The sequence below is a fragment of the Lycorma delicatula genome, chromosome 2 (genome assembly GCF_047948215.1).
Source record: "Lycorma delicatula isolate Av1 chromosome 2, ASM4794821v1, whole genome shotgun sequence".
Lineage (NCBI taxonomy): Eukaryota > Metazoa > Arthropoda > Insecta > Hemiptera > Fulgoridae > Lycorma > Lycorma delicatula.
The window spans coordinates 215,740,289-215,766,183 of record NC_134456.1 but is presented as its reverse complement, the minus strand read 5'-3'; the positions used below and the strand labels follow the sequence as shown (position 1 = coordinate 215,766,183).

The 25,895-nt window shown below is 33.5% G+C and overlaps 1 protein-coding gene across 3 annotated transcripts in view; it reads right to left on the bottom strand.

Annotated features, from left to right (window-relative positions):
* The window catches only part of LOC142320367 (uncharacterized), a 53,648-nt gene extending 31,354 nt beyond the window's left edge, over window positions 1–22,294 (bottom strand). For all 3 annotated transcript variants that reach the window (XR_012755360.1, XM_075358072.1, XM_075358073.1), the window contains exons 1-2: window positions 22,205–22,294; window positions 6,488–6,648 (exon numbers count right to left, since the gene is read on the bottom strand). Coding sequence is in view for 1 of the 3 variants with exons in the window: in XM_075358073.1 (XP_075214188.1) it covers window positions 6,488–6,648; window positions 22,205–22,276 (233 nt within the window). In the remaining 2 variants the exon portion in view is untranslated. The remainder of the gene's footprint in view (window positions 1–6,487; window positions 6,649–22,204) is intronic.
* Between the last annotated feature and the right edge of the window lie 3,601 nt (window positions 22,295–25,895).

Here is a 25,895-nt window from a genome sequence, read left to right as displayed (position 1 = left end):
ATGATGCTTTATTACTCTTTATTTAACAAAGAGAGCAATAAAATAATATACAGTACATATTTTTATATCCTAATTTTCAGAAAAAATGATATGACATAGGCCACCACACAATCTGTACTGTGTGTTTATAATTTGTGTACGCTTAGTCTTTATGAAAAAAATATTGTGTAGGTACAAATTTTAATAAACAAATGTTGTTTAAATTATCTCTGCAAACAAATATTCTGTAATAGGAATTGAAAACCGATAAGAAATAGGCTTTTTTGTTTGATGATTTACAAGTTCATTATACACAGGATAATAATCGATCTAAGTCAAGTCATATTGCCTAGTCAGCCAATAAACCTCTTATGATATGATGATATGAATGACACGTCACATTATGTACTATGTAAAATTTGCACATGCTTTGTTATCTATACCGTATACACTATGTGTATAAACAGTATTGTATAGCTTGTCCAAGCCTAATTAGCTGCCTAATGAGCAGGGTTTTATAATACTACTCTATTAAAGACAGTATATATTCAGTACGACTATTGCTAATTCCAATCGATAAACAAATTCACATATATATTAGTTACCTATTTAATCATGAGTTTATATATTATTAATTTATTTCTTTATTAGATACTGAAACATATATGTTATGCAATATTAAGCAGACTAATCGGCTGTTATTCTTAGTGTTTAGGTCTCAAGGTATTTATTACCACTCTTATATTAACTCGATCTTGGACTATGTAAGTGAGATTCACAGTACAGAACCTTTCAGTCAAATTTTGAAGGAGTTCTGCTTATCCATTCGCTCTGAAATTTTGCATACAGGTTTGCCCCTGATGACGACACATTTTAGCAACATTTTTGAAGTCGCTAATGTGCGTTAATTAGTGAAAAAAATGCCCCTTGAACTTATGCAACCTCATTTACATGCATATTTTCTTAGTGAATTATAACCTAGCCTGCGGTAAGTTTGGATCTAAAATTTGCGACCAAGATCGGGGAAAATTTAGTACTTTTTAACCAAATCTGAATTTTCAGATGAAAATCGCAAATATCTTGAAAATGGTCGGTCCTAGCCCTCTGAAAATTTTTTTGATCCCAGCTCAATAACCCTGTCCACTCCCAGTGGTATCTGTTGGATGATAATATTTTCAAGTGCTCCCGGGGTGCCGTTCAGAAATTGGGGAGGAGTGCAATGAGGTGCCACTGCAATATCTCAGGAACCACTCATCCAATTTTCACGATCCAAATGACGTTTGTATCTGCAGGTCGGGCACTAATTGTTTAGCGCCCGACCTGCTGATACACAGCATCGGGTACATTCTTGATCGATTGGATCTTGGTTATTTGGAAATTAAATCGTTACTACTTCACTCTTTAGGCATAACGCATATGAAAAATTGGCAAAAACGTCTAATTTTTAATTTGAAGCTTTGACTTTCATATGTCTTTTTTTCTACTTTTTAGTCTTCATAAGTTTATACTTTACAGTTGCGCAAGCAAACTGGTTTGAGTGAATTTAGCAAAAGACAGATAGATATGTTTTACGGTGGGTGAATGCAATCAAAACGTAGGGCTAAACGATTTAATTTTCGGATAACCAAGATCCAGTCAATCAAGAGTGTACCCAATGTGTTAAACAGTTAGTGGTTGACCTGCTGATACATACGCCGTTGGAATCGTGAAAATTGGACAAGCAGTAACCAAGATATTACAGTGGCATCCCATCGCACCCTCTCTCCATTTTCCGAACTGCATCCTGGGAGCACTTGAAAATATTATCATCTGTGTGACCTTTGAAAAGTTGAAACAAGCCTACGGAGAACATTGCTTATCAAGAGCGCAAATTTTCCGTCGGCACAAATCATTTTTGGAAGGCCGAGAACACGTTGAAGATCAACCTCGTTCAGGGAGGTATTCGACTTCAAAATCTGACGAATACGTTGAGCGTGTGAGGATTCTTGTGAGATCAGACCGTTGTTTAACAATAAGGATGATGAGTGAACGGTTAAATTTTAACGCTTTCACCGTACGTCAAATTTTGACAGACGATTTGGAAACGCGGAAGGTTTGTGCGAAATCGGTGCCGAAAAACCTCACAACGGAACAGAAGGACGATCGAAGAAACGTGTGCGTTGATCTTCTTGAGAGGATCGACAACGACCAAGAATTCTTCAATCGTGTGATCACAGGTGACGAATCCTGGATATTTGAGTAAGATCCTGAAACAAAACGAAGAGTGGCACACTCCGTGATCTCCTCGACGGAAAAATTGTCGAATGAGCAAATCAAATATCAAAATCGTGCTGATTTGCTTTTTTGACGGTAGGGGTAACGTGCATAAAGAATTTATTCCTCCAAGACAAACGTTTTAGGACAAAACTCCAAGTGTTTTACAAATGTGTCCTTGAAAAGCTCAGGAAAAGAGCGATTCGCGCGAGACCAGACATTGCAGACAAGTGGGTGCTTCATCATGACAATGCCCCGTGTCGCACGGCCATTTCCATCAGGGAATTTTTGACCTCAAAACGCATTCCTACGGTTCCTCAACCTCCCTATTCACCTGATTTGAGTCCTTGTGACTTTTTCCTTTTCCCGAAATTGAAACATGTCTTAAAAGGACGTCATTTTGGAACTTTGGAGAACATTAAAAAGACTGTGACCGACCGGTTCAAGCCTTCCAGCGCTGCTACCAAGAGTGGGAACAACGACTCCGCCGGTGTATAGCTGTCCAAAGGAACTACTTTGAAGGGGATAGCATTGTTGTTTGAAAAAAGTAAAAACTTTGGTAAATAAAAAGTCAGTTTCATTACTTTTTCACACACCTCGTATTTTTGAAAAGCTCTGAATGAAAGGTTATTACTGCATTAGAGTTTTGGATTTTGAGCTATTTTGGACACTTTTTAGTTCAGTCGATTACAATCAAAAAGGGAGGTGCACAAGTAGATGTTACAACAGTCCTAAATCCAAAATTTCAACATCTTACGGCTAATCATCTTTGAGTTACGCGAGATACATACTTACGTACAGACATCACGCCGAAACTATTCAAAATGGATTCACGGCTGGTCAAAATGGATATTTCTGTTGAAATCTGAAAATCGAAATTTTTCGCGATTACAATACTTCCTTTAATTCGTACAAGGAAATAATAATCACTTAAAGATGAAAAAATATGTTAAACGTTCGGTTAAAATTTTTTCTTGAACTCGCCTGCACAACACAAAACAATTGACAAACTTTAATTAACCTTAATTAAAGAATTACGGGTTAATTAGTAAATAATTTGATACAATCAGAGATTTGGATGTCTTTTTTATACCGAGCCTACGTTTAGAAACTGCATTTTCAAGCGGGTGAAAAACTATTCTACAAGTCGTGTAGAATCCACAAAGAAACAAGATGAAATATATTTTTAAAAATCACAGTTTAATGAATATCGACAACCCCCCCCCCCCCGTTTTCTGAAACGTTAATGATAATAAAAAGTACGGACGACATTTATAAATCGATTACTGGAAAAATACGATAACCGGAATTTGATACTCGCGGCCGAGTACCCGCGCAAATTACAAGGGACTATGCTTATGAGACCTGTTTTGATGTCTCGATGTGTTTTCCGACTACTAAGGGTATTTATTTGTATTCTAGGACAAAAATTTCATAATGCAATAGCGAAATTTACACAACGGTATATTTATCTTGTTTGTGAAGCGGCTGATTTAAAAGTTACTAACCTATTCCCAAAAATTATAAATTTTCATCGTTTTAAAATTATTGATTTTTCAATAAAATATAATTAATTTGTTGTATTTTATTACTTAGTTTGGCAAACAATATTGGAGATGTTCTATGCATATTCGTCTGGATTATTTATTCCTAAATCACTATTATGTCAGAATAATATTAAACCCGAAAATATGAAAATAGGGAACATACATTTCTGTTTTTTACTTTATTAGAAATAATTTATTTTTTAGTTTCAACGTTCCTTTTGAAGTATCTTATAAGAAGGTTATACGTAAAATAAAAAGTTGTGCGATAAAAAAAAAATCGGATGTACAGTTTTTCCATGTGCACTTTGAACCGCATTCTACACGGATGGGCGGTATGATGAAGCGGGGAGACTCCAATAGCCTCTGAGCAAGTAGCGAGTGATACCGATGTCCAAAAGTAAGGTAAACAGCGACGTAGGATGTGAATACTAGCCAAATTCACTAAACTATAGTTATTTAGTCAAAGCAGTGAACTAAAACAGTCCGAGAAGAAACAGTCAGAATAATAGAGCTGTCAGAAGTAGCGTCAAGAGTCGGAGGGTGAGGGACAGCCTTCAGTGAAGTCGCCGTCTGTCCGTGCTTACGCGGGTGGGCGGCGGCGATGTAGCTGCGGGACTCCTACCGCTCTCCTGCCTTGTCACCCCCGGGTTATGACATACTTAATTGTAAAAGAGGCCCCGAGTGGAAAGGAACGGTGAAACCGGAATTCTAGTAGTTAGGGTGCGGGCTCTACAATAACATCTAGCCGAACCCGTGCGAGTGAGTTCGACACCCCCACCTCGTCGGGGATGCGTAAATAATGGTATTTGTCCGCAACATCGATAAAAAAAACCTAAATTCTAAGAATTCAATACTTCAGACGACTGAAATAGTAATATTTTTTTTCTTATCTCATCCTAGTAAACAAAACAGTGCATTTCGACTACAAGATCATCATCAACGTCTCATTCGCTGATTTTATATATTTTTTTCTTTTAAAACATCAATTTGTGTACAACTCGTTGAAATGCTGTGAGGCTGAAATTTATCTCACTTTTTTCCTGAATAATTACCCAGAATTTACGATGGAATGAATGTTTATATAGATTAACGGTCATAACGTAAAGGTATAAGTGGACGTAGCGGTAATAAAATCACTGGATGCTTGAATCATTATTATGCTGTAATTTAAAATAACAATGCGCTATTACACAGAAAACGTACTAATGAAAACCGAAAACTAATTAATTATAAGTACGAATTATATCAATTTTCATATGACCCGTAAAGGGAAAGGCGCTAAGCCGACCTTCTCCGTCCACACCGGAAACATTACTCATCTAGTAAATTAACACTAGTTTCAAAAACATCGCTTGCGCCAGAGCGCGCCTACTGACAGCGGCAATAACCAAACAATAAAAAATATATGAGTGTAACTCAATTAATATCCGCAATTTAGTTATATTTTTGTTATGTTGGTAGTACTGTCGTGTGCGTAAATGACGCATGCGCGTTTTAATTGTTATGTCTGTGCAGGTTTGATGCTGCTAGGTTAGTTCCATTATCGTTGCCCTGCCGTTAATCGTGGCCCCTCCGCTTTCTCTTAGCACCAAAGAAGAATCCGTTTTTTGCGGTCGGAAGGCGTATCAGGGGCCGAAATTCATCGAAGACTTTCGGTACAGTACGGCAACAGTGTGTTGCCGTAATGGAGTGTCTACGAACGGATTGAAAAACGGTTCGTGAAAATTAAAAAAAACGGTCGCACAAGTGTTACGCGCGACGAAGGAGCCGGACGACCGTTTACCGCCAGAAATGAGGAAAACATTGAGCGTGCGCGCGACACGGTTTTCTTAGATAGACGAGTAACTGTCGCTGAAGCGGCACATCGTCTGCAAGTTAATCACGGTTCTGCCTACGAAATCATCCGTAACAGACTTCGGTTTCATAAAGCCTGTGCAAGACCGGTCCCAAAACGATTCACACAGTCGCATAAACAAACGCGCATGGACATCTGCCAAAAACATTTGGATCGCTACGGTAACGAATAGGACATCTTCTTAGACAGAATCGTCACCGGTGACGAAACACGGATCCATAATTACGGGCCGGAGAGTAAACGGCAGAGTACGGAATGGAAACGTCCAAATTAACCCTGCAAAAAAAAGTTCAAGACCCGGCCGTCCGCAGGAAAACTGACGATTACGGTTTTTTGAGACTCACAAGGCCCGGTACTGGAATACTACGAGGAAAGGGGCACGACAATAAACAGCGGGCGTTACAGTGAGATGCTTACTGCCGAGCTGAAGCCTGCGATTCGAAGCGAACGCCGAGGACTGCTGTCGAAAGGTGTTGTGTTGTCGCACGACAATGCCCGTCCACATACTGCTACCCGCTCTGCTGAAACGCTCCAGAAATTGTACTTTGAAGTACCGGTTCGTCCTCCGTATAGTCCTGATCTTGCCCCTTCTGACTACCGCTTGTTCGGTCAACTCAAAGAGGCATTAAGGGGCCGTCCATTTATCTCGGACGAAACGGTGAAAGAAGCGGTGCATTCCTGGCTCGCAGCTCGACCGAAACCCTTCTTTTACGAGGGCATGAGGAAACTTGTGGGACGATGGACCAAGTGCGTTGAAATGCAAGGGGACTATGTTGAAAAATGACTTTCATGTAAGTTCACTATTTGTTTTGCGATAAAATTTATAACTACACTGCGGATAAAATTGACTTACCCTCGTACGTTTCTATCGAATTCATCGACGGATGACGATGCTCCTTGATGTTTTGATCTCTCTTTCCGTGGAGTTGTAAGAACACTTTCTCCTGCTTCTAAATATTCCTTCCGTATCTTAGATTTTTTTCTGGGCAAAAAACAATTTCGCGTTATCATCTCCTGGAAAACAAAAATATGAAATAAAAAATAAAATATAGAATCTAATAAGACAACAACAAAATAAAAACTTAGAAATTTAAAAACAAAATTAAAACAAACTAAAATACTAAAAACAAAGACAACATAAAAAAAAGAAAATTTTAAGAGTTCTATTAAAAAGTATGTAAAATGCTAATACTTAGGAGAAATAAAAACACCAGGTCCAAAACTTCTATATTATTGCTCAATATTTGAAGAAAATTGCTGGGCAATTTAAATTTACGACGCAAGGCCGCATAACGTATGCGTTCCACAAGGATACGATAGATATGGTCCGCTCATATTTTCCAGTGTACGTCGACGCTTTCAGATTTCTTTTCTGAATGGGATGCTCAATTTACCCTAGCTATACACCTCATCCCATTTATTTATAACTCTACGAATTATTTCTCGGGCTTCACTATGTACTGTTTGTCCTCGTTTCAGTTTGGAGTTCATTTTTTTAAAGAACTTCAGTTACGAAAAAATGTATTCTTCTAGCCACTGAATATTTATAATATATTATATTATAAAATATAATATATTAATATATTTACAAACTAATAAAAATATACAACAAAACAACGCTACGCAGAACTAAATGAATAACAAAAATTACGGCGTAAACCCCTGTCAAAAGCTGGAACGCTTCCTAGCGAATGAACTAAAAAATAATACGAAAGCAGAAAAAACAGACCGCTTGCAACTGCAAACACAATGTTTTTATTCGACAAGTGTAACAGTACCGTTGCTATAGAAACCACACCAAGGACGGTGAATGACCCTCCGCCACGCTACATTCGAAACTCGCCTTCCCCTTAGCAATCGTCGCCTGGAGGCTTAAGTGCGCTGAACCGCATCGATAATAATTTCATCAATAACAGCGTCGTGTTCGTAGCTGTTATAAATACAAGGTAATGAACCTGTTTCCCGAAAAGTTGTGTTTTTCGGATTTGGAATCCTCAGATGTCGGAAGCTATTTCATATTCTACTGCAGTAGATGTAATACCGTTTATACACAACCAAAATTAATACAGTTATCGGCGTATTCTAAATAAGTACGGCATTATTTCAACGGTAAACCGATCACGTTCAAACTAAAATTCATAGAAAACTTCGCTAACGACAGCGCATTTCAAAGTACCCGATAAATACTTAATGTACCTTACAGAATGATTTACACCCTAATAATAAGGGTTTTGATCAGCTGTTGTTATTTTATTGCCACCTTTGAACAAAAAATTTATTGTATTTCTGTTATTAATAAAATACTTATTATCCTAGTAACTTTTATTTATTTTTACTTTACAATTATTGTAATTTCCATTTTCTTAATTTTTTTAACGGCAATTTTTAATAATAAATTTTTTTTTTTAATTACGTAAATTATTTTCTGACAATGTAAGTAATGTACTGTTTCTAATTATAATTACTTTTTTTTAACTTTTCTTTGTTTTTACTTTCTTTTACGAAGTAAAGGAAGTACTGTTATCGCGGAAAATTTCAGTTTTCAGATTTCAACGGAAATATCTATTTTGACCATCCCTGATTCCATTTTGACTAGTTTCGGCGTGAGGTAAGTACGTATCTTGTGACGTGACGTACAAAGATTAGTAGTAGGATGTTGAAATTTTGGAATTAAGACTGTTGTAACCTCTAGTTGTGCACCTCCTCTTTTGATTACAATCGACTGGATCAAAACTGTCCAAAAAAGCCCAATATCCAAAAACACTGGATTTTGGAATTTTTTCTTAACTGTAGTAATAAGACTTGAGAATTTTGAAACTTGAAATTGAGAATTTTTCAACGATATATTATAAGTAGTACTTATTTTCATCGGTTCCAGAGTTACAGCCAAATCAAATTTAAATTAATGAAATATTTGGATTGTACAAACGGGAGGGCACATCGGTTCGAATCCATTTTTTAACTTTTTTTTAAAATTTAAATATATCGATTTATTAATAATTATTAACCTCTGATTGAAAAAAAATTATAATAAATAATAATTAAATAATAACATTAAGGCCTCAGATTAATAGTAGAAGGAACACTAAAGAAAAACAAACCGACATACTTGGCATTTATAGACATAGAAAAGGCATTCGATAACGTAGACCGGAATAAAATGTTCAGCATTTTAAAAAAAATAGGGTTCAAATACAGAGATAAAAGAACGATTGCTAACATTTACAGGAACCAAACAGCAACAGTAATAATTGAAGAACATAAGAAAGAAGCTGAAATAAGAAAAGGACTCCGACAAGGATGTTCCCTATCCCCGTTACTTTTTAATCTTTACGTAGAACTAGCTGTTAATGTTGTAAAAGAAAAATTTAGATGTAGGATGTAGGGGGTATACCGAAATGAAACGACTATCACTAGATAGGGAATCTTGGAAAGCTGCATAAAACCAGTCAAATTACTGAAGACAAAAAAAAATATATGAATAAAAATCAGGAGTTATTTGTGAAATAAAAATTTATGTATTTTTAAAAATGTGTATATGTAATTCAACAGGCGTATAAGGAAGTCATATGGTGTCCACATCAGATTTTTTCAACTTATCTTACATCATTTTGTTCAGAATTAAATTTGCCGTAAGTTTTATTTGAAAGTTTCACGTATTTAAAACCCATTTAACAAAGTTATTGTACGTCAACTTAAAAAACAGGGTTGTTTACCCCAATTTATTGGTTTTCTGCACAGATTTCTCAAAAACGACTACAGATACGATTCTGGAACCTTTTTTATTCGTTATTTCAATTAAAAAAAAATTAGAAATCACAAATTCTGTCCCTCAATCAAAGTCCTAAAAATTTCGGTACGATCTCATTTGACCGGGGTAGCTGAAACCCGAACAAAATATTTCATTAGCTTTAACTTGTCGAAAAAACATTTTAGGATTACATAAATAAATAAATACATATAAACAAGTATGTTTATATGTATTTATTTATTTATGTACAGTAACAACAGATTTACACCGATTTAAAGTTGTAGATCAACGATAAATAAATTTTATATGCCTGACCGGGATTCGATCCCGGGGCCTTCGGATGAAAGGCCGGGACGCTACCACTACGACACGGAGATGGGCTGTAATATTGCTACGGTTTATACTGTGCGCAAGGAAAAGTTTAACTACGTACATCGTTCGCAAATTCTCTGTTTTTCTCTCTTTCCCTTATTTATTTTTTTTTAATGAATTTTTCCTTTTGTGTCTGTCTGTATATCTCGTATGCCTTCCTAAACCGTTCAACCGATAGCGATGAAACTTTGGGGAACCGTTGACGCATGCCAGGGAAGGTGTCTGAATCATTTTGGACCCGCTAGGTGGCGCTGGCGTCGAGATATTTCGAAAAATTATATTTACGGTCCGATTTGCCTCGTATTCAGAATACGTGTTACTTACACGGAAAGAATTATCCCTGTAAATAATGGACCCGCTAGATGGCGCTGGGGTTGAGATATTTAGAAAAAATATATTTATGGACCGATTTGATTCGTATTCAGAATAAGAATATTAGTTACGTGAAAAGAAATGTTTTTGCAAAAACTATACCCGCTAGGTGGGGCCGGTGTCGAGATATTTACGAAACAAACAAACAAATATACAAACAGACTTTTTTATTCTATATATATATATATATATATATAAGGCATGTTCGTATGTGTGTCCGGTAAAGACCAAAAAACTAATGGACCGATTTACGCGCGGGCAAAGGGGAAAAATGGAAAACGGGGAAAAGGTGGAAAGAAAATGGGGAAAACGGAAAGGGTAAAAAAGAAACTGGGAGAAGGATGAAAGAGAGAAATTGGAAAAGGAGAATAAGTGTAAGTTAAAATTTTTGATGTTCAGTTTTTTATTTTTTTATCAAATTTTCAATTGTGTTCATTTAAAAACTCTCTCTCTTTCTCTTTCTCTCTCTCTCTCTCTCTCTCTCTCTTTCTATATATATATATATATATATATATATACGTAGCAATAGCGAAGCATTGCCGGGTCTGCTAGTATCTTTTAAACGTACGACATCGTTTTATTTATTTATTATTTTTTTATATTATCAATAATTAATTATTTTTAATAATTTTTAATTTAATAATAATAATATTATTTTTTTATTTATTTTTGATATTATCAATAAATATAATTAAAATGAAAAATAAATATTATTGTAAAATAGGATAAAAATTATTAATTAAATATTTACCTTCGTCTCTCTTTTTAATCTTTTTTATAATTTATTAAATCGTAGGTGGACATTTAAATTTTAAATACCTCTTAGTTTGTTTGGTTTTTAATTCTGTCTCTTTAATTTTTAAATACCGTATCACTGATGAAATATTATTATTTCAATCCATTTAAATTTCAAATACCTTCTTAGTTTTTAATTCTGTCTCTTTTTTTTAAATACCGTACCACTAATGAAAAATTACGTATTTTAATCCATTTAAATTTTAAATACCTTGTTTGTTCGATTTTTAACACTGCTTTTATTTTCTTTCTTTCTTTTTTTTTAATGCCATATTACTAATGAAAAATTAGGATTTTAACCCATTTAAATTTGAAAAACTTCTTTCTTTATTTAAATTTTATTGAATAAATGTGCATATACGAAATAAAATAAAATAATTATACAAAATTTTAATGTTTTACTTAAGTAACATTTGTTTGTGATTTTCTTTCTTTTTTTAACACTTTTTTACAGTATTTTTTACTTTTTAATACATTTGAGGAATTTGATTACGATAAAATTAAAAAAATCCTTTTTGGCACGCCGGAAGGCGGAGGTAGATTTCACCGGTGCTAAGTAGGGGATAAAAAAGATTTCCGCCTTAAAGTTAACAAAAACTTCAAATTTACTAAATACGATAACGGCTGCGTGTGAAAAAGTTTCACGTGTTCAGGTTACGACAAGCCCCATATTCTTACAATTACAGCGATATTTTGGTCATTCCTTGCCTTAATGGTTGGTCATACAAAAAATTGTTAAAAAAAAAAGTTTTATGGAATTTTTAGAGGACTAACGACCATCTTAAACCGATTCGATACTGTGCCTATTAAGGTAGGTACGGTTTTTTTTGTCTTCGAAACCCCATTTTTTTCATCCGCCGGGCCAATGTTTGGTTATAGCAAAAACGTTCCTTAGATAAGTTTTAGGCCCTTATCCAAAGAATAGTAAGAAATTTAAACAAATTCGATATTTTACTTAATAAGAAAGTTATAGCGATTTTTTATTAAAGCCATCCGTTTCCATCCCTTGGTCGCATTTTGGCCGTTAACGAACTAGACCGAGATTTTTTGTCGAGTAATTTTTAGGAAACAATTTAAAAGTGATCGGCGCATAATTGCGGCAGTTATCAGAAGTTTAAAGAAGCATTACTTCAGGAGCGGGAAGATCGCCCACACACACACACACACACACACACACAGAGAGAGAGAGAGAGAGAGAGAGAGAGAGAGAGAGAGAGAGAGAGAGAGAGAGAGAGAGAGAGAGAGAGAGAGAGAGAGAGAGAGAGAGAGAGAGAGAGAGAGAGAGAGAGAGAGAGAGAGAGAGAGAGACAATCATAGCAATTACTCCATAATTGCTATGATGCAACACATCATAATATACACCTAAGTTGATGTAACTGACCCACCGGGTTGGTCTAGTGGTGAACGCGTCTTCCCAAATCAGCTGATTTGCAAGTCGAGAGTTCCAGCGTTCAAATCCTAGTAAAGTCAGTTATTTTTATACGGATTTAAATACTAGATCGTGGATACCGGTGTTCTTTGGTGGTTTGGTTTTTTCAATTAACCACACATCTCAGAAATAGCCGAATTGAGACTGTACAAGACTACACTTCATTTACACTCATACATATCATCCTCATTCATCCTCTGAAGTATTATCTGAACGGTAGTTACCGGAGGCTAAACAGGAAAGAAAGAAGAAGTTGATATAACTAGATACATCCTTACGACAAGAAGCAGCGTTGACCTACAGCATCAATACAAACCATCATCAATCAATCATATCAAAATATCCGCAGCGTTACAAATATCAAAAAAATAATGCTTTTGTTCACATTAGAGTTAAAAAATAGTTATAGATTATAGTTTAAAAATGTTTTACAGCAAAGTACTTATTGATTCTGGATTAATTTACCGCTAAATATTTTGGTATACTACTCTTCAAAAGTTGTACAGAAAGTCGTAACTCATCCTGGTGTTTAGTAAGTTTATTAATATCCGCTCCTTTATAGAAAAGATAATTAATTACGCCTACATCGTCAGCATATATAACCTTTCTTTTCTTTTTCCTGTTTAGCCACCGGTAATTACCTTACAGATAATACTTCAGAGCATGAATGAGTTTGATATGTATGAGTGTAAATATGAACTGTAGTGTCCTACTCAGGTAGACCGTTCCTGAAATGTGTGGTTAATTGAAAGAACACCGGTATCCACGATTTAGTATTCAAATCCGTGTAAAAATAACCGACTTTACTAGGACTTGAACGCTGGAACTCTTGACTTCCAAATCAGCTGATTTGGGAAGACGCGTTCACCACTAGACCAACCCGGTGGGCTGATTTAACACGTAATTTTTTTCTTATGGCTGGTGGGTCAGGTTTCTCACACACACACACACCAAAATGTAAAACCCATGTTATCTGCTCTGAAATGAAATTTGATTATAAAATTTTCCTTTCAACCATGGTATTTTGATATAGAAAATGAAACGTGCGTGCTATCAGTCACACTGTGAAAAATGCGCAGGCACTAATGAAGTGCTCAGATTACTGCAAAAGAGCTGGAATAATTTTTATTCTGAAAATATCTTCCAAGGTTTCTGTTGACCTTGTGAACTAACCACTCAGATTATCCCATTTCAGGAGTACTTAGATAAACTTACTGAAAATGTAAATACTTCAAGCACGTTTACAGCAGGCCGACCTCCGTGGCGCGAGTAGTAGCGTCTAGGCCTTTCATTCGGAGGTCTCGGCTTCGCATTCCGATCAGGCATGGCATTTTCCGGGCGATCGAGTTCCGAGACCCTGTAAGATCGAGTTTACAGTTTAAATATCATTCGTTTATTGAATTATACCGCTCACCTGTGATGTCACAACACAGCAGTAAGTAGTTTAGAACATTTTTTTATGGTGGGGTGGGGTGGGATGTTGCAAAAATTGTTATTTTTTAATCGTTAACAAATTGCGCCTTAGAAAAACATGACCTTAATTAGGCGAAATCTCGAGTTACTGAGGGTGACCTAGCTCTACAGCCTCAGCCCTTTGGCCTTTTACGTTTAAAATCTAATAGCATCAATGCCCAAAATATGGAAGTAATGTGACCGAGATAAGTCTAAATCGGCCCGGTATTTCGTAAGTTTATTTAGAGGCCGACACTGAACACACACCCGTACATACGAACATTAACATCCGGAAAATTTACATCCGGTTTTTTTATTTTTTTGGGTTCTTTAGGTGTCAAAACGGCTAGATCCAGTGAAAACCGCATATGCCTAAACGGACCGATTACGATACTTTTTCTTCTAGAGCTATAGAGCTGTCTAAAATAGTTTATTCCTAGAAGGAGCCGACTTTGAAGCTGCCATTTTGGATTTAAAGTAGGACACGCCTAAGAAGGTCCAGAGCCGGTCCATAAGCTATAACTTTCCTATAATTTCAAGTTATATTGCTTTGAGCTTATTAACTTATAGCTTATAATTTATCTCATATCCTTGCAGACATGGGATAAGTAATAAAAAATGAAAAGTAAATTGTGGTTAGGATTTGTCCTGTAATAATATATGGCTCTTCTACTGGTCGTGCTCCGATTTACCATGTAAAGGGTATCAATATTTATAACCGGGCGAAAATAACTTTTTCAATTTCTTTTTTAAATTTTGAAGTAACCCGATCAGTGGAGGGTATTATCTTATTTCAGCGACTTTATTGCCTAATAAAATATATTTTGATCGTGAAAAATCTGAAATAATTTTTAAGAAAATAATTCACAAACGATGACAATAAATTACAAAAACCGTAACTTTTTAAAATTGTTTAAAAATACAACGATAAAGCTAAAATATTTATCATTTTATTTAAATAAAATAAATTTCGTTTATTTAATTCGACGATTCTAACTAAAGCGCGCGCACATACCGTATTTAATTCGAGTGGGTGTGCCAGTAGTAGCGGCGACGGTCGGCACTAACTAAACTAATGTAATTTTACAAATTAAATAGAACAAATTTCGTTAGTGCGGTCGGCAGAAAGGTGTAGCCGCAAGGCTTAACGCACCGGGTATCGAGTTCCTGATCTAGCAGGACGAATTACTTTTTTACAATTTACATTATTCATTTGCCGGCCTCCGTGGCACGAGTGGTAGCGTCTCGGCCTTTCGCCCGGAGGTCCCGGGTTCGAATCCCGGTCAGCCATGGCATTTTCACACGCTACAAAAATTGGTATTCATGTCATCCCCTGAAGTAATACCTAACGGTGGTCCCGGAGTTAAAAAATAAATTAATTTATTTAACACGTTCTTTACGTTTCTTGGCCACAAGGTCAAAAATTTAATTTACTAGTGACCGGGGGTAATTCTTGGTATAACTTAATAAAAAACGGTGTTGTTTTATTTGTTTTTTCTTATAATAATAGGTATATAGTGTTAATTTTTTCTTAATTTTATCGATTATTGTGTTCTTGACCATGGGGTCAATAGCCGTTTCTTTGCGCAACATATTCTTGAGCGTAGCGCCAAGACCAGATTTTATGTTATGAAGTTATATATTTATGCTGCTCTTGCTCTCAAGAGTCAATAACAAAAACACGCAGACATAATCCTTCATGCACGTTAGAAGACTTCATGGCTCGTATAAGGTCATTGAATACAGACATGTTGATTCTTGTCAGATCGTTCGATCAATAATTTTGGTGTTGCAATGCTGCTCCTCAGTTTGCGTATAACCATCGATGTAGTTAGTCAGCGTCGGTTTTGTTCTTTAGATAAAATAAGATTAAAACAACTGAGTTGGTCTAGCGGTGAACGCGTCTTCCCAAATCGGCCGATTTGGAAGTCAAGAGTTCCAGCGTTCAAGTCCTAGTAAAGTCGGTTATTTTTACACGGATTTGAGTACTAGATCGTGGATACCGGTGTTCTTTGGTGGTCGGGTTTCAATTAACCGCACATCTCAGGAACGGTCGAACTGAGACTGTATAAGACTACACTTCATTTACACTCACACATATCATCCTCATTTATCTTCTGAAGTATTATCTGAACGGTAGTTACCGGAGGCTAAAGAGGAAAAAAAAAGAAAGAAAGATAAAATAAGATTATGTCTTCACGAGAAAAGAAGTTACTTGCATTAGCTTTGATGCAACCTGACTCTGAAAATGAGAGTGAACCGTTTAGTAATGATGATAGCGATTATGACCAGAATAATGAATCTGAATAATGATTATTATTGAAATTTTTCTTATTTGATTTTTAAATGTATTTACCGGTTTATTCTTAATAAAAGTGTGTTATCAAAAAAAAAAAACACAAATGAAAACTAATGTCGATTTTTTTATCGATAAAGTACTGTATAATAAAAAAAAGTTTTTACAAGAATATGCCATAATTTTTTGGAAAAAATAAGAAAATATTTCAAAAACGTTTTATTGCCTCTAACCACGGTTCTTGTTGCCGGAGTCAAGAACGGGCAAGATAAATAAATACTTCATGTAGTGTACAGCATAGTACAGTAAACGGCATATCTACAAAAGATTGATGTAGACGTTATTTCATTAACCCTTTCACCCAATACGTTTTTCTGATAGTCCATTTTCGACAAAAATTTGTACCGATGGATTTTTTGATTCGCTTATTACGAATTTTAAATAAGTTTTTTTAATTCAAAATGGTAGGCAAAAAATGCATTGTTTTTTAATGAAATTCGTTATACAAGGGTTTTTCAAGTCGTATATTAGGAATTTTATATTCGTTTTTCAAAATTCAAAATGGCGGACAAAAATCAATAAAACTTTGTTATTTATTTCATTAATAATTATTAATCTATTAGGACGTTGAAAAGTTCTCGTTTCCCAGCATTAAATTCTAAATAAAAACAGCGAAAACTTTTTCGGCCTAATAGAATTACGAATTATTATTTTTTTTAACATATTAATCGATCGAAATTAAAGCAGCCGTTTCATAAATTCCTTAAATTTATTTTTGTCAGAAAAACAATTATTTAAACCATTTAATTAAAAAAATATACAAAATTCGTATATAACCATGTAATTGAATACTTAGACGACATATTTTTAGAACAAAATTTTTTATTAAAAAAATTTTATCAAATTAAGATTAAATATGCTTTTTGAGAAACCAATTACGTTTGACAAAAGATTTTTGAAAAAAAAAATAGTTTCGATTACAATGTTGAGTATGTGGAAACAATTAAATTTTTTATTGTAGTTTCCCCATCACTTGAATGAAGTAGATAATACATTTATAATTAATCAAATATTTATTTTTTATTCAAAAATAATTGTAAATAAGTATAACTAAAAATTATGAATAATTAATAATTATTTAAATGTTAAAATTATAAACAAAAAGCCGTCAATTTAATTCACGTTCAAGTCGTAATTTCTTTATTAGAAGTTGAATTTGAAATACGCGCGTGGCTCGACTACGAGAGAACTCGACCAAGCGATCGGCTTATTTCGGGCTAGTTCGTGGCTCCTCACCGTCCTGTCACGAGTCACAAGTGTACGGAACGTGTTAATTCCATGTTGAAAGTAACAAGGTGTCGGACACCCAGCGTTGCGCAGTGGCTCGTCCCAAAATCCTTTTCCCGCCATGATGTTTAAATTCGTTTATGCGGTTGGCGCACAAACAGAAGCAAGACATCATTGTGATTAAGGGCAGAATTATCAAGGCGGGAGGGGACAATTCATCTATGCAAACATTTAATTTGTATAAATCATATAATTTTTTAGAATAATTAATTTTAGAACTTAAAATTTAATAACAATTGAAGATGAAGTCAATAAGTTCAGAGAAAATTTCATTCCATTGATCGATTAGCCAGTAATATATTCTTTTCATTTTTCCCATACAGGCATTTGAATTCGAAATTTAATCGTATTTATTTCATCAAAATTTAAATTCAGATAAAAAACACACTTTCGAACTTACCATGTTCAATTTTTATATTATCACGTGATTTTCCGCATTTTTGTAGCCACACACTTTGTAATGCTTCATTCTCCGGGAACGGAAAATATTTCACGTTCTTTTTCGCTGGCGAATCAGTTCTGCTCAAACAATTGGGGAAATAACACGACGGCATATTTACATTTGCATCAGAATAAATTTGTATAAAAAAAAAAAACACTGTTTAAAAGCGAGTAGTTATAAAATCGAGAAAATTCAGAGACAAACTATCCGTGTAAAAGCTAAAACAGAATTGTGACTTCAGAGAGAAAATTCTTTTCTGTTTTGTCCAGGTAAAAAAACGAGTTAGAGTTGTAAAACAAAACGGATTAAGATATCAAACCTGAATGCAGAACAATTGTTCTCTTTATTGCACGCGGTTTAAAATGGTTTACCTCGAAAATCCCTTGCATTTCATTTGACTCATTAGAAAAATATGTTTATTGAATATAAAATTATTTTTCACTAAACAACAACTTTTTATTTCAGTATTATAAAGTAATATTCATTTTGGTATCCGTAAAAAAATAAGTAATATCTCATTTTCCCGTGTAAATTAGATTATTAAAAGCAATTTCTTTCAAAGAGTGTTTTGTGATAATATTTTTAATTAAACTAAAAAATCATCAATTCCGAAGATTGACCAAAATAAATAATATCAGATCTTTAGTTATAAAATTTTGAAGTTGCACTTCATAAGATGTGTCCCCTGTTTGTTTGTTTATGTTTTCATTCATTATTTTGAATTTTATCTTAATTAACAATCAATTTCAATACTCTTAAGAATCAATAGACTTGTTTAAAATATTTATTTTTATTAAGGATTATTAAAAAAAAATTTTTTATTATATTTAATAAATATTCTATTGTTAGCTCGTTTAATCATTATCATGTATTTAAAATTTTGTAAAATTTTTGTACAACTAAAAACTTTTGTCCCAAAATTCCTTACTTATATGTTCAAATAACCCGGTAGAAAATGAGATTTTGGGATGAGCGTATACGCATGCGCGCCGAATACTGTGCGCAATGCTACAACTTGTTACTTTCATCATGGTTAATTCTATCGCTCACCTTTGACGTCACACCAGCTGTACGTCAGTGTTACACTAACGCTCCTTGTGGTGACAAGGGATACTACCGACCCAGTATGCCCACTCGCCACTAATTTATAGCATTTTTTGGGGTAGGGGTACGATTTTGCAAAAAAACCTTTTTTTCAAATATTGTTATTTTTTAATCGTTAACAAATACGCCTAAGAAAAAGACGACAATTAGGCGAAATCTCGAGATACTGAGGGTGACCTTGCTCTACAGTCTCACTCCCTTGATCTTTTTTTTTTAAATTTAACGAAATCAATACCCCATACGTAAAAGTACTCTGACCAAGATTGGCTAAAATCGATCAAGTAGTTCTGGAGATATAAGGTGATTTAGAGGATGACACCCGAACACACACAAGTATATGCGAACATCCGGAAAATTTCCATCGGGTTTTTCGGGTTCCTTAGGTGTGAAAAGGTGAAGATCTGGTGAAAACGTTATATGCTCAAATCAGACCGATCGCAATACTTTCCCTTCTACAGCTATAGCGCTATCTAGACGGGTAAGTAAAGGTTTTTGCTAAAGTGTCCCAAGAAGAGTATGCAATTTTATTTTGCCAGAACACCCTCACCTCTTTTCCAATTTTTGCAAAAAAGTTTTCTCCTTAAAGGCGGTAGTTCCTGTCTACAAAGTTTGAAGAAAATCAATCGGCGACAGGGTCCAGAGTTATAAGAATACTGGCACAATCATCTGTCTGAAATTGGGCCTGAGAGAGTTAGAATAATTTTTTTCTTCACAATATTTACAATTTATTTTAAACCATTATTTTTTTTTATAAAAAAAAAAACAAATTTTTAATGTCTCCGTAAGGCACAAAAAAACTTTAAAAAAAAATGTTTTTAGATTTATTTTGATCAATCTATTATATATTTTGTTGTTAAAGTTATAGCTGCTCTAGCTGTATTGTTAAATCCGAGAAAATTAAAAACTTGAAAATAGTGTTTGGTCATGTCAAAGTTTGAAAACAAAAATAAATGTTGTTCATTCTCAATTTTGTTGAGAATTTTTGTATTTTTTACGCATAAATTGTGTTCACATGGTACATATTTTTTAAATTACTATTTTTCCAGAAACATTATGTCTAATAATCTAGAAAATTGGTCAAAGTTTTACGTCATAAAAAAATTTGATGTGGACACCACATGAGTTCCTTGTACACCTATTAAATTACACATACACATATTTGCTACTAAAAATTCCCTTAGCATTTTATATTAGTTTATATATTAATTTTGTTACAATTCGCTGAAGTAGATATATGGTGTAAGTGCGGACGTGTCAGATTCGTAACCGTGCGCACTCGGTTCGAATCAGACTTCATAACCGTAAATTTTTTTACTTTTTTTTTGTGTTGTTAATATTGAATTATTATTTATTGTTAAATTTTGTGTTTACAATCACAGGTTATTAATAAATCAATATATTAAAATTAAAAAAAAAAAAGAAATGAAGTCTTGATTCGAACAGATGTGCCTTCCCCTTATAAGATCCAAATATTTCATTAAAAATTTTATTATGCTATAATTCTGGCACGAATGGGGTGGTGGTGGGAGAAATGACACACAAACCAAATCACTAAACAGTACATTACTGTTCCACGCCGTGATATAATAAATACGTAAAATGAAAAAAGTTGAGGTTGGGGGGGGGGGGGTGTAGATTTATGTGATCGGCTCGTCAAATAATACCGGTATTTTATAAAAACTAAAAACGGACTTTAAAAGATGTGCTACACCTTTTTGATCTAGCTATTGTTAATAGTTGGACGAGGTACCGCCTTGAATGTAAAAAAATTCACTTTTAAAAAATATTCTAGATCTCTTGTTTTTTTGTTTGGCAATATCTGAATACTTGATTCACGGGTTCAGGAAACGACAATTTCAAGAAACTTTAGACGACGATGATGTAAGTAACATTTCTAGAATCGGGAGTAGCAGTAACGTTTACATACCTTCGCCGATCCCATTTGCTGACATACGTTACGATCTAATCGCTTCAAAAAGTTTCACATAATAATAAGTTACCTTACGTGTGAAAAATTAATATTTATCTCGTGTTATTTTTAATTTTAAAAACTTATGTAGTTTACTTTTTTACTGAAAAATGTGTGAATGCTTTTTAAAGTTATTCATTCTATCAACGTTTTATTATTTTTAATTATTAAAACTGGTTATAGGTTTATAAATTTCTTAATTTTGACATGCACGTAAGCCTACTTAGATAACCGAGGAGTTTTCAGTAACGCAACAAACAGACATTTTATGGTATGTACTTTTCTATTATTTTGTTTTTTTATTGTGTAACATGTCCTTCCTTTTTCCTGTTTAGCCTCCGGCAATTACCGTCAGGTATTACTTCAGAGGAAGAATGAGGATACGTATGAGTGTAAATGAAGTGTAGTCTTGTACAGTCTCAGTTCGACCGTTCCTGAGATGTGTGGTTAATTGAAACCTGACCACCAAAGAACACCGGTGTCCACGATCTAGTATTCAAATCCGTATAAAAGTAACTGCCTTTACTCGGGGTGGACGCTAGAACTCTGGTCTTCCGAATCAGCTGATTTGGGAAGACGCATTCACCACTAGAACAACCCGGTAAGTTTGTGTAACATGCCGAATTTAATATTACTTTGTGTAACAGATTGTCCAATTACAATTTAAAAGATAAAAATATTTATTGTTACTTGTATTTACAAACAAACAATACTCAAAACCCCCTCGATAAGTATAATAGGTTTAAAAAAATTACCAAATATCACAATTGTACCGGGTGTGAATTTACTCCCAGATGTCACAATTAATTGTGATAGGACTTAAATATCGAGGCACTACGGTTTTTTTTTTAAACCAACCGTGTATACAGTGTTACTGCATCCTATTTATGCAAATTATAAAAGGAAAACAAAAAACTTTACTCGATCGTCAGAAGCCAAAGGGTTAAAAATAAGCAGATACTCCTCGATTCTTTAATGGATAGAATTATTGCGTAAGATCACACAAAAAAATTAAATTATTTGAACATATACATCATTAATTACCCTCGAATCAAAAATACGAGGAAAAAATGTTTTTTACCAAAATATAAAATGTCTTTTTATAAACAATCGTTAACGATTATAAGCTACTACTTACTATGTAGGCTACACAGTAGTTTGTATACACTGATTGCGTTATCGCCTCATGTTACAATTATTTATCGTTTCAGAAATATAAAACCAACGGAACCAATACTCACATTTTGTGAAAAAAAATCACCGTCCACAAATTTTACAATAAATTTACACACCTGCAAAAATAACACAATCATTTACTGCATACACACGAGACTAACAGGAAATGTTATAATCTCAAATCACGTAAGTTAAACATTTCGATTACTGAAATATCGAAATACATCGAGAGATCTTTTTGTTATTCAAATGATCAAACGAATTATTTTTTACGATCGGAAAAAATGTTAGGTTATGATTAATTTGTTTTCATCGGTTTTTTAATGGTAAATCCACATTTGTACTTTTTATATTAATTTTCCTACCGTTCTCACCGACATTAATATTATTAGTGTTATTATCTTGAACAGCAGGTTTACTTATATTATTGCTATAAGAGTCGGGAAAAGTTTTATTTAGGAACAAATGAAAAGTTATATTTAGGAACAAACGTTTGGAATGACTACGAGTTATTTAGCAGCTAGTGAAATATTTTTCTATTACTATAAAAATGATACTTGACGGGATCTAATTCTTATATCTAGGCCGATTTAAATATTAATTAATACTTAGAACTTTTGTAACGTCAAATTCAGTTGAATTGTATATTAAACATTTTTTTAATTGTTCTTTGGGACCAGTCTCGGTTCTTTTTAGTTTCTCCCCGCCAAAAGTTTGCAAGTTTTTCGTCTGGAAATAGCAGGAAAAACTTAAAAAATACAGTAGGAAGTACTGATATTAAGAATAATCAGATTGCAGAAATAACCCGAACAGACACTAACGTGCTGTTTCATACCGGTCATTTTTAACATTGTTCATATTAAAAATATAAGCATAATTTCTTATATTACAAATATAATCTAATCAAACTTAACCTACGCTCGCTTATTCCTCCAACCTGGTTATTGTTAATATTAGTATTTAATACTATCTTGAGTTATATACAGTGGAAAGATTTGCAAACGTTTGCGGAGAAGAAACGAAAAGTACCCCTATCTCGCCAGGTCAACTGTATTTACTGAGGGGGGGGGACGTGAAATCTAAAGTTTGTAATCTAACGTTATATACTGCGTATATCAACGATTATACAAATATTTCTCGTGCCAGTGTTTACAAAACTGTAAACTAAATTTATTTACGATTCAATCTCGCTTATTTTACAATTTACATTAAAAGTAAATCTTATTTAACAAAGGAATTTTACTCCAAATCGACGTTAAGTATATTTTATTTCATAATATTAATTACAATTAAATTAAAATTATCTGAACTATTTCACTTCAACACATAAAAAGACAAAATAATGAAAATGTGGTACATGTAAAAATTTTCCAGATTCCTATTCCTGCAAGTATATGTAGAGATGATTTCACTTTGGGAAAGATTTATTCAATTAAATATGACGAGGTATAAAACATATGCTATCCGTCTGTGTAAATAGATGTATTTAATAAGATTACATTTGGTTGACTTTAATGTCAGACTGTACCGTTTTCATAACTTTTCAAGTGAACCTCAAGCATGTAAAAACTAATTTAAAAATGAATGTTATAAGTGTAAACATAATTTTTGTTTCCTAACATGTGATACATGATTTTAATGTTTTTTTATGCTTAAAACTAATATGAACTCAGAATTTTTCTATCGCCCACCATTTTTGAAAAAATTTTAAATTTAAATTAAAGGATTTTTTTCATTTTTGAATGTATAGTTAGCATTTTAATCTCCTATATTGTATTTTGTTAGCTCATTTTTTATTGTTTAACTTTGTTAATATAATTTGTAAGCTATAAATAAACAATACTAGACAAAGGACTACATCATATCATAGTCACATATTATGACATCATATCTAATACTGAAGAATGAGCCTTCATGGACAAGATTAATAATCATGTCTGTGCAGATCAAAACATATAGCTGAAAACACAGCTGTGATGGTTTTAAGCACTGGATTTTGGAATGAATTAATTTTGTTTAGTCTTATTGCTGTCATAAGTTTGTTACAGTGCATATCATAATGCCTTGAAATTGTGTAAATGATGCGGGTGCCTTTTTTTCTGTATGTGGTGGTAAAATCAAATAGAAAAAAATAATACACCTTTAATTAAAAAAGCATATCATTTGTTCTTTCAGTGTACAATTGGTGATCAGGATAAGACATGGGCTTCTCATATAGTATGTACTAATTGTTCTTTATATTTAAAATGATGGCTGAAAGGTACAAAGGCTTTGCTATTTGCTGTGAACCAAAGGATCATGTTACCTTTGTTACCATGTTGCCTGATTGTTACCTTTGTTTTAACTTTGTGTTTGGAATTTCTAAAAAAATGTTTAATTTTATTAATTTCATTAATTCAGGATGTATCTATTTATAATAGAAAAGCATCAGCGAAATCATTCTAGACAGGTATGACAATGCAAAATTACAAATTTTAACTATATTTTCCCTTAGTTTTTTCAGGCATAATTTATTTAAAAGTAAGGGTGATAGAAAAATTGTATTTATAGATCTGTAATGTACGCAACAAAGCAATTCAATAAATGGTATCACACTTAGAGAAACATTAAAAAAAAATTTTTTATCTATCAATGTTATCGATTGCAGTATTAAATTTTTGAAATGCAGTCCTATTTAGTATCCTAATTTGTGTATTTATAGTTATAATACTTTTAAATTATATTTATTTATAAATAGTGTTATACTGATAATAAACAGTGTAAATAACGAAGCTAGCCTTGGCATTTGCTGAATGAAAAAAAAGGAAACATTAAGAAAAAATAAAGCTCCCTGGTGCGATATATGATGAAACAAAGAAAAAATAAATAACTGCATAGAGAAAAGGATAATAGCGAATAAAAAAGAAACTGGAGAACAAATATGAAAAAAGAATGAAGAATCGTCGAATCTTCATCTTCAGAAGATCTTTTGATGCAGGATTCAATGATTCTACAAGATTCCATAACCAATGTACTAACTACTGAAACACTCTCACCTACATTTGAAGAATTTTAAAGACATCCACAGGAAGAAAATATCACTTATTGAAATCCGATATGGAAACCACAGTTAAAAAAGAAACCTTCTACACCAGAAATATACTTTAAATTGAAGTAAATGGAATCGTTGTTTGACATTTCCAGAAAAGTTAAAAATAAAAATAGATCTATTTTTTCAACTGAATTCATTGCTGACGGGCAGAGATTGCAATCATTTACGTTTTAAAACAGATTGCAATCAACGACACAAAAAGGACACAAGCTGCCATCATGATGCGTATAATTTAAAAAAGAATTTAAATCATTCAGTAGATGACAATAATTTGCTAATAAAATGTGGTTTCATTATAAATATGAGTTAGAATTGTATTTTCTGTATAAATTGTGCGACTACCACATTAAAGTTGACAGTTTTTTTTTTTGTCTTCAGTCATTTGACTGGTTTGATGCAGCTCTCCAAGATTCCCTATCTAGTGCTAGTCGTTTCATTTCAGTATACCCTCTACATCCTACATCCCCAACAATTTGTTTTACATACTCCAAACGTGGCCTGCCTACACAATTTTTCCCTTCTACCTGTCCTTCCAATATTAAAGCGACTATTCCAGGATGCCTTAGTATGTGGCCTATAAGTCTGTCTCTTCTTTTAACTATATTCTTCCAAATGCTTCTTTCTTCATCTATTTGCCGCAATACCTCTTCATTTGTCACTTTATC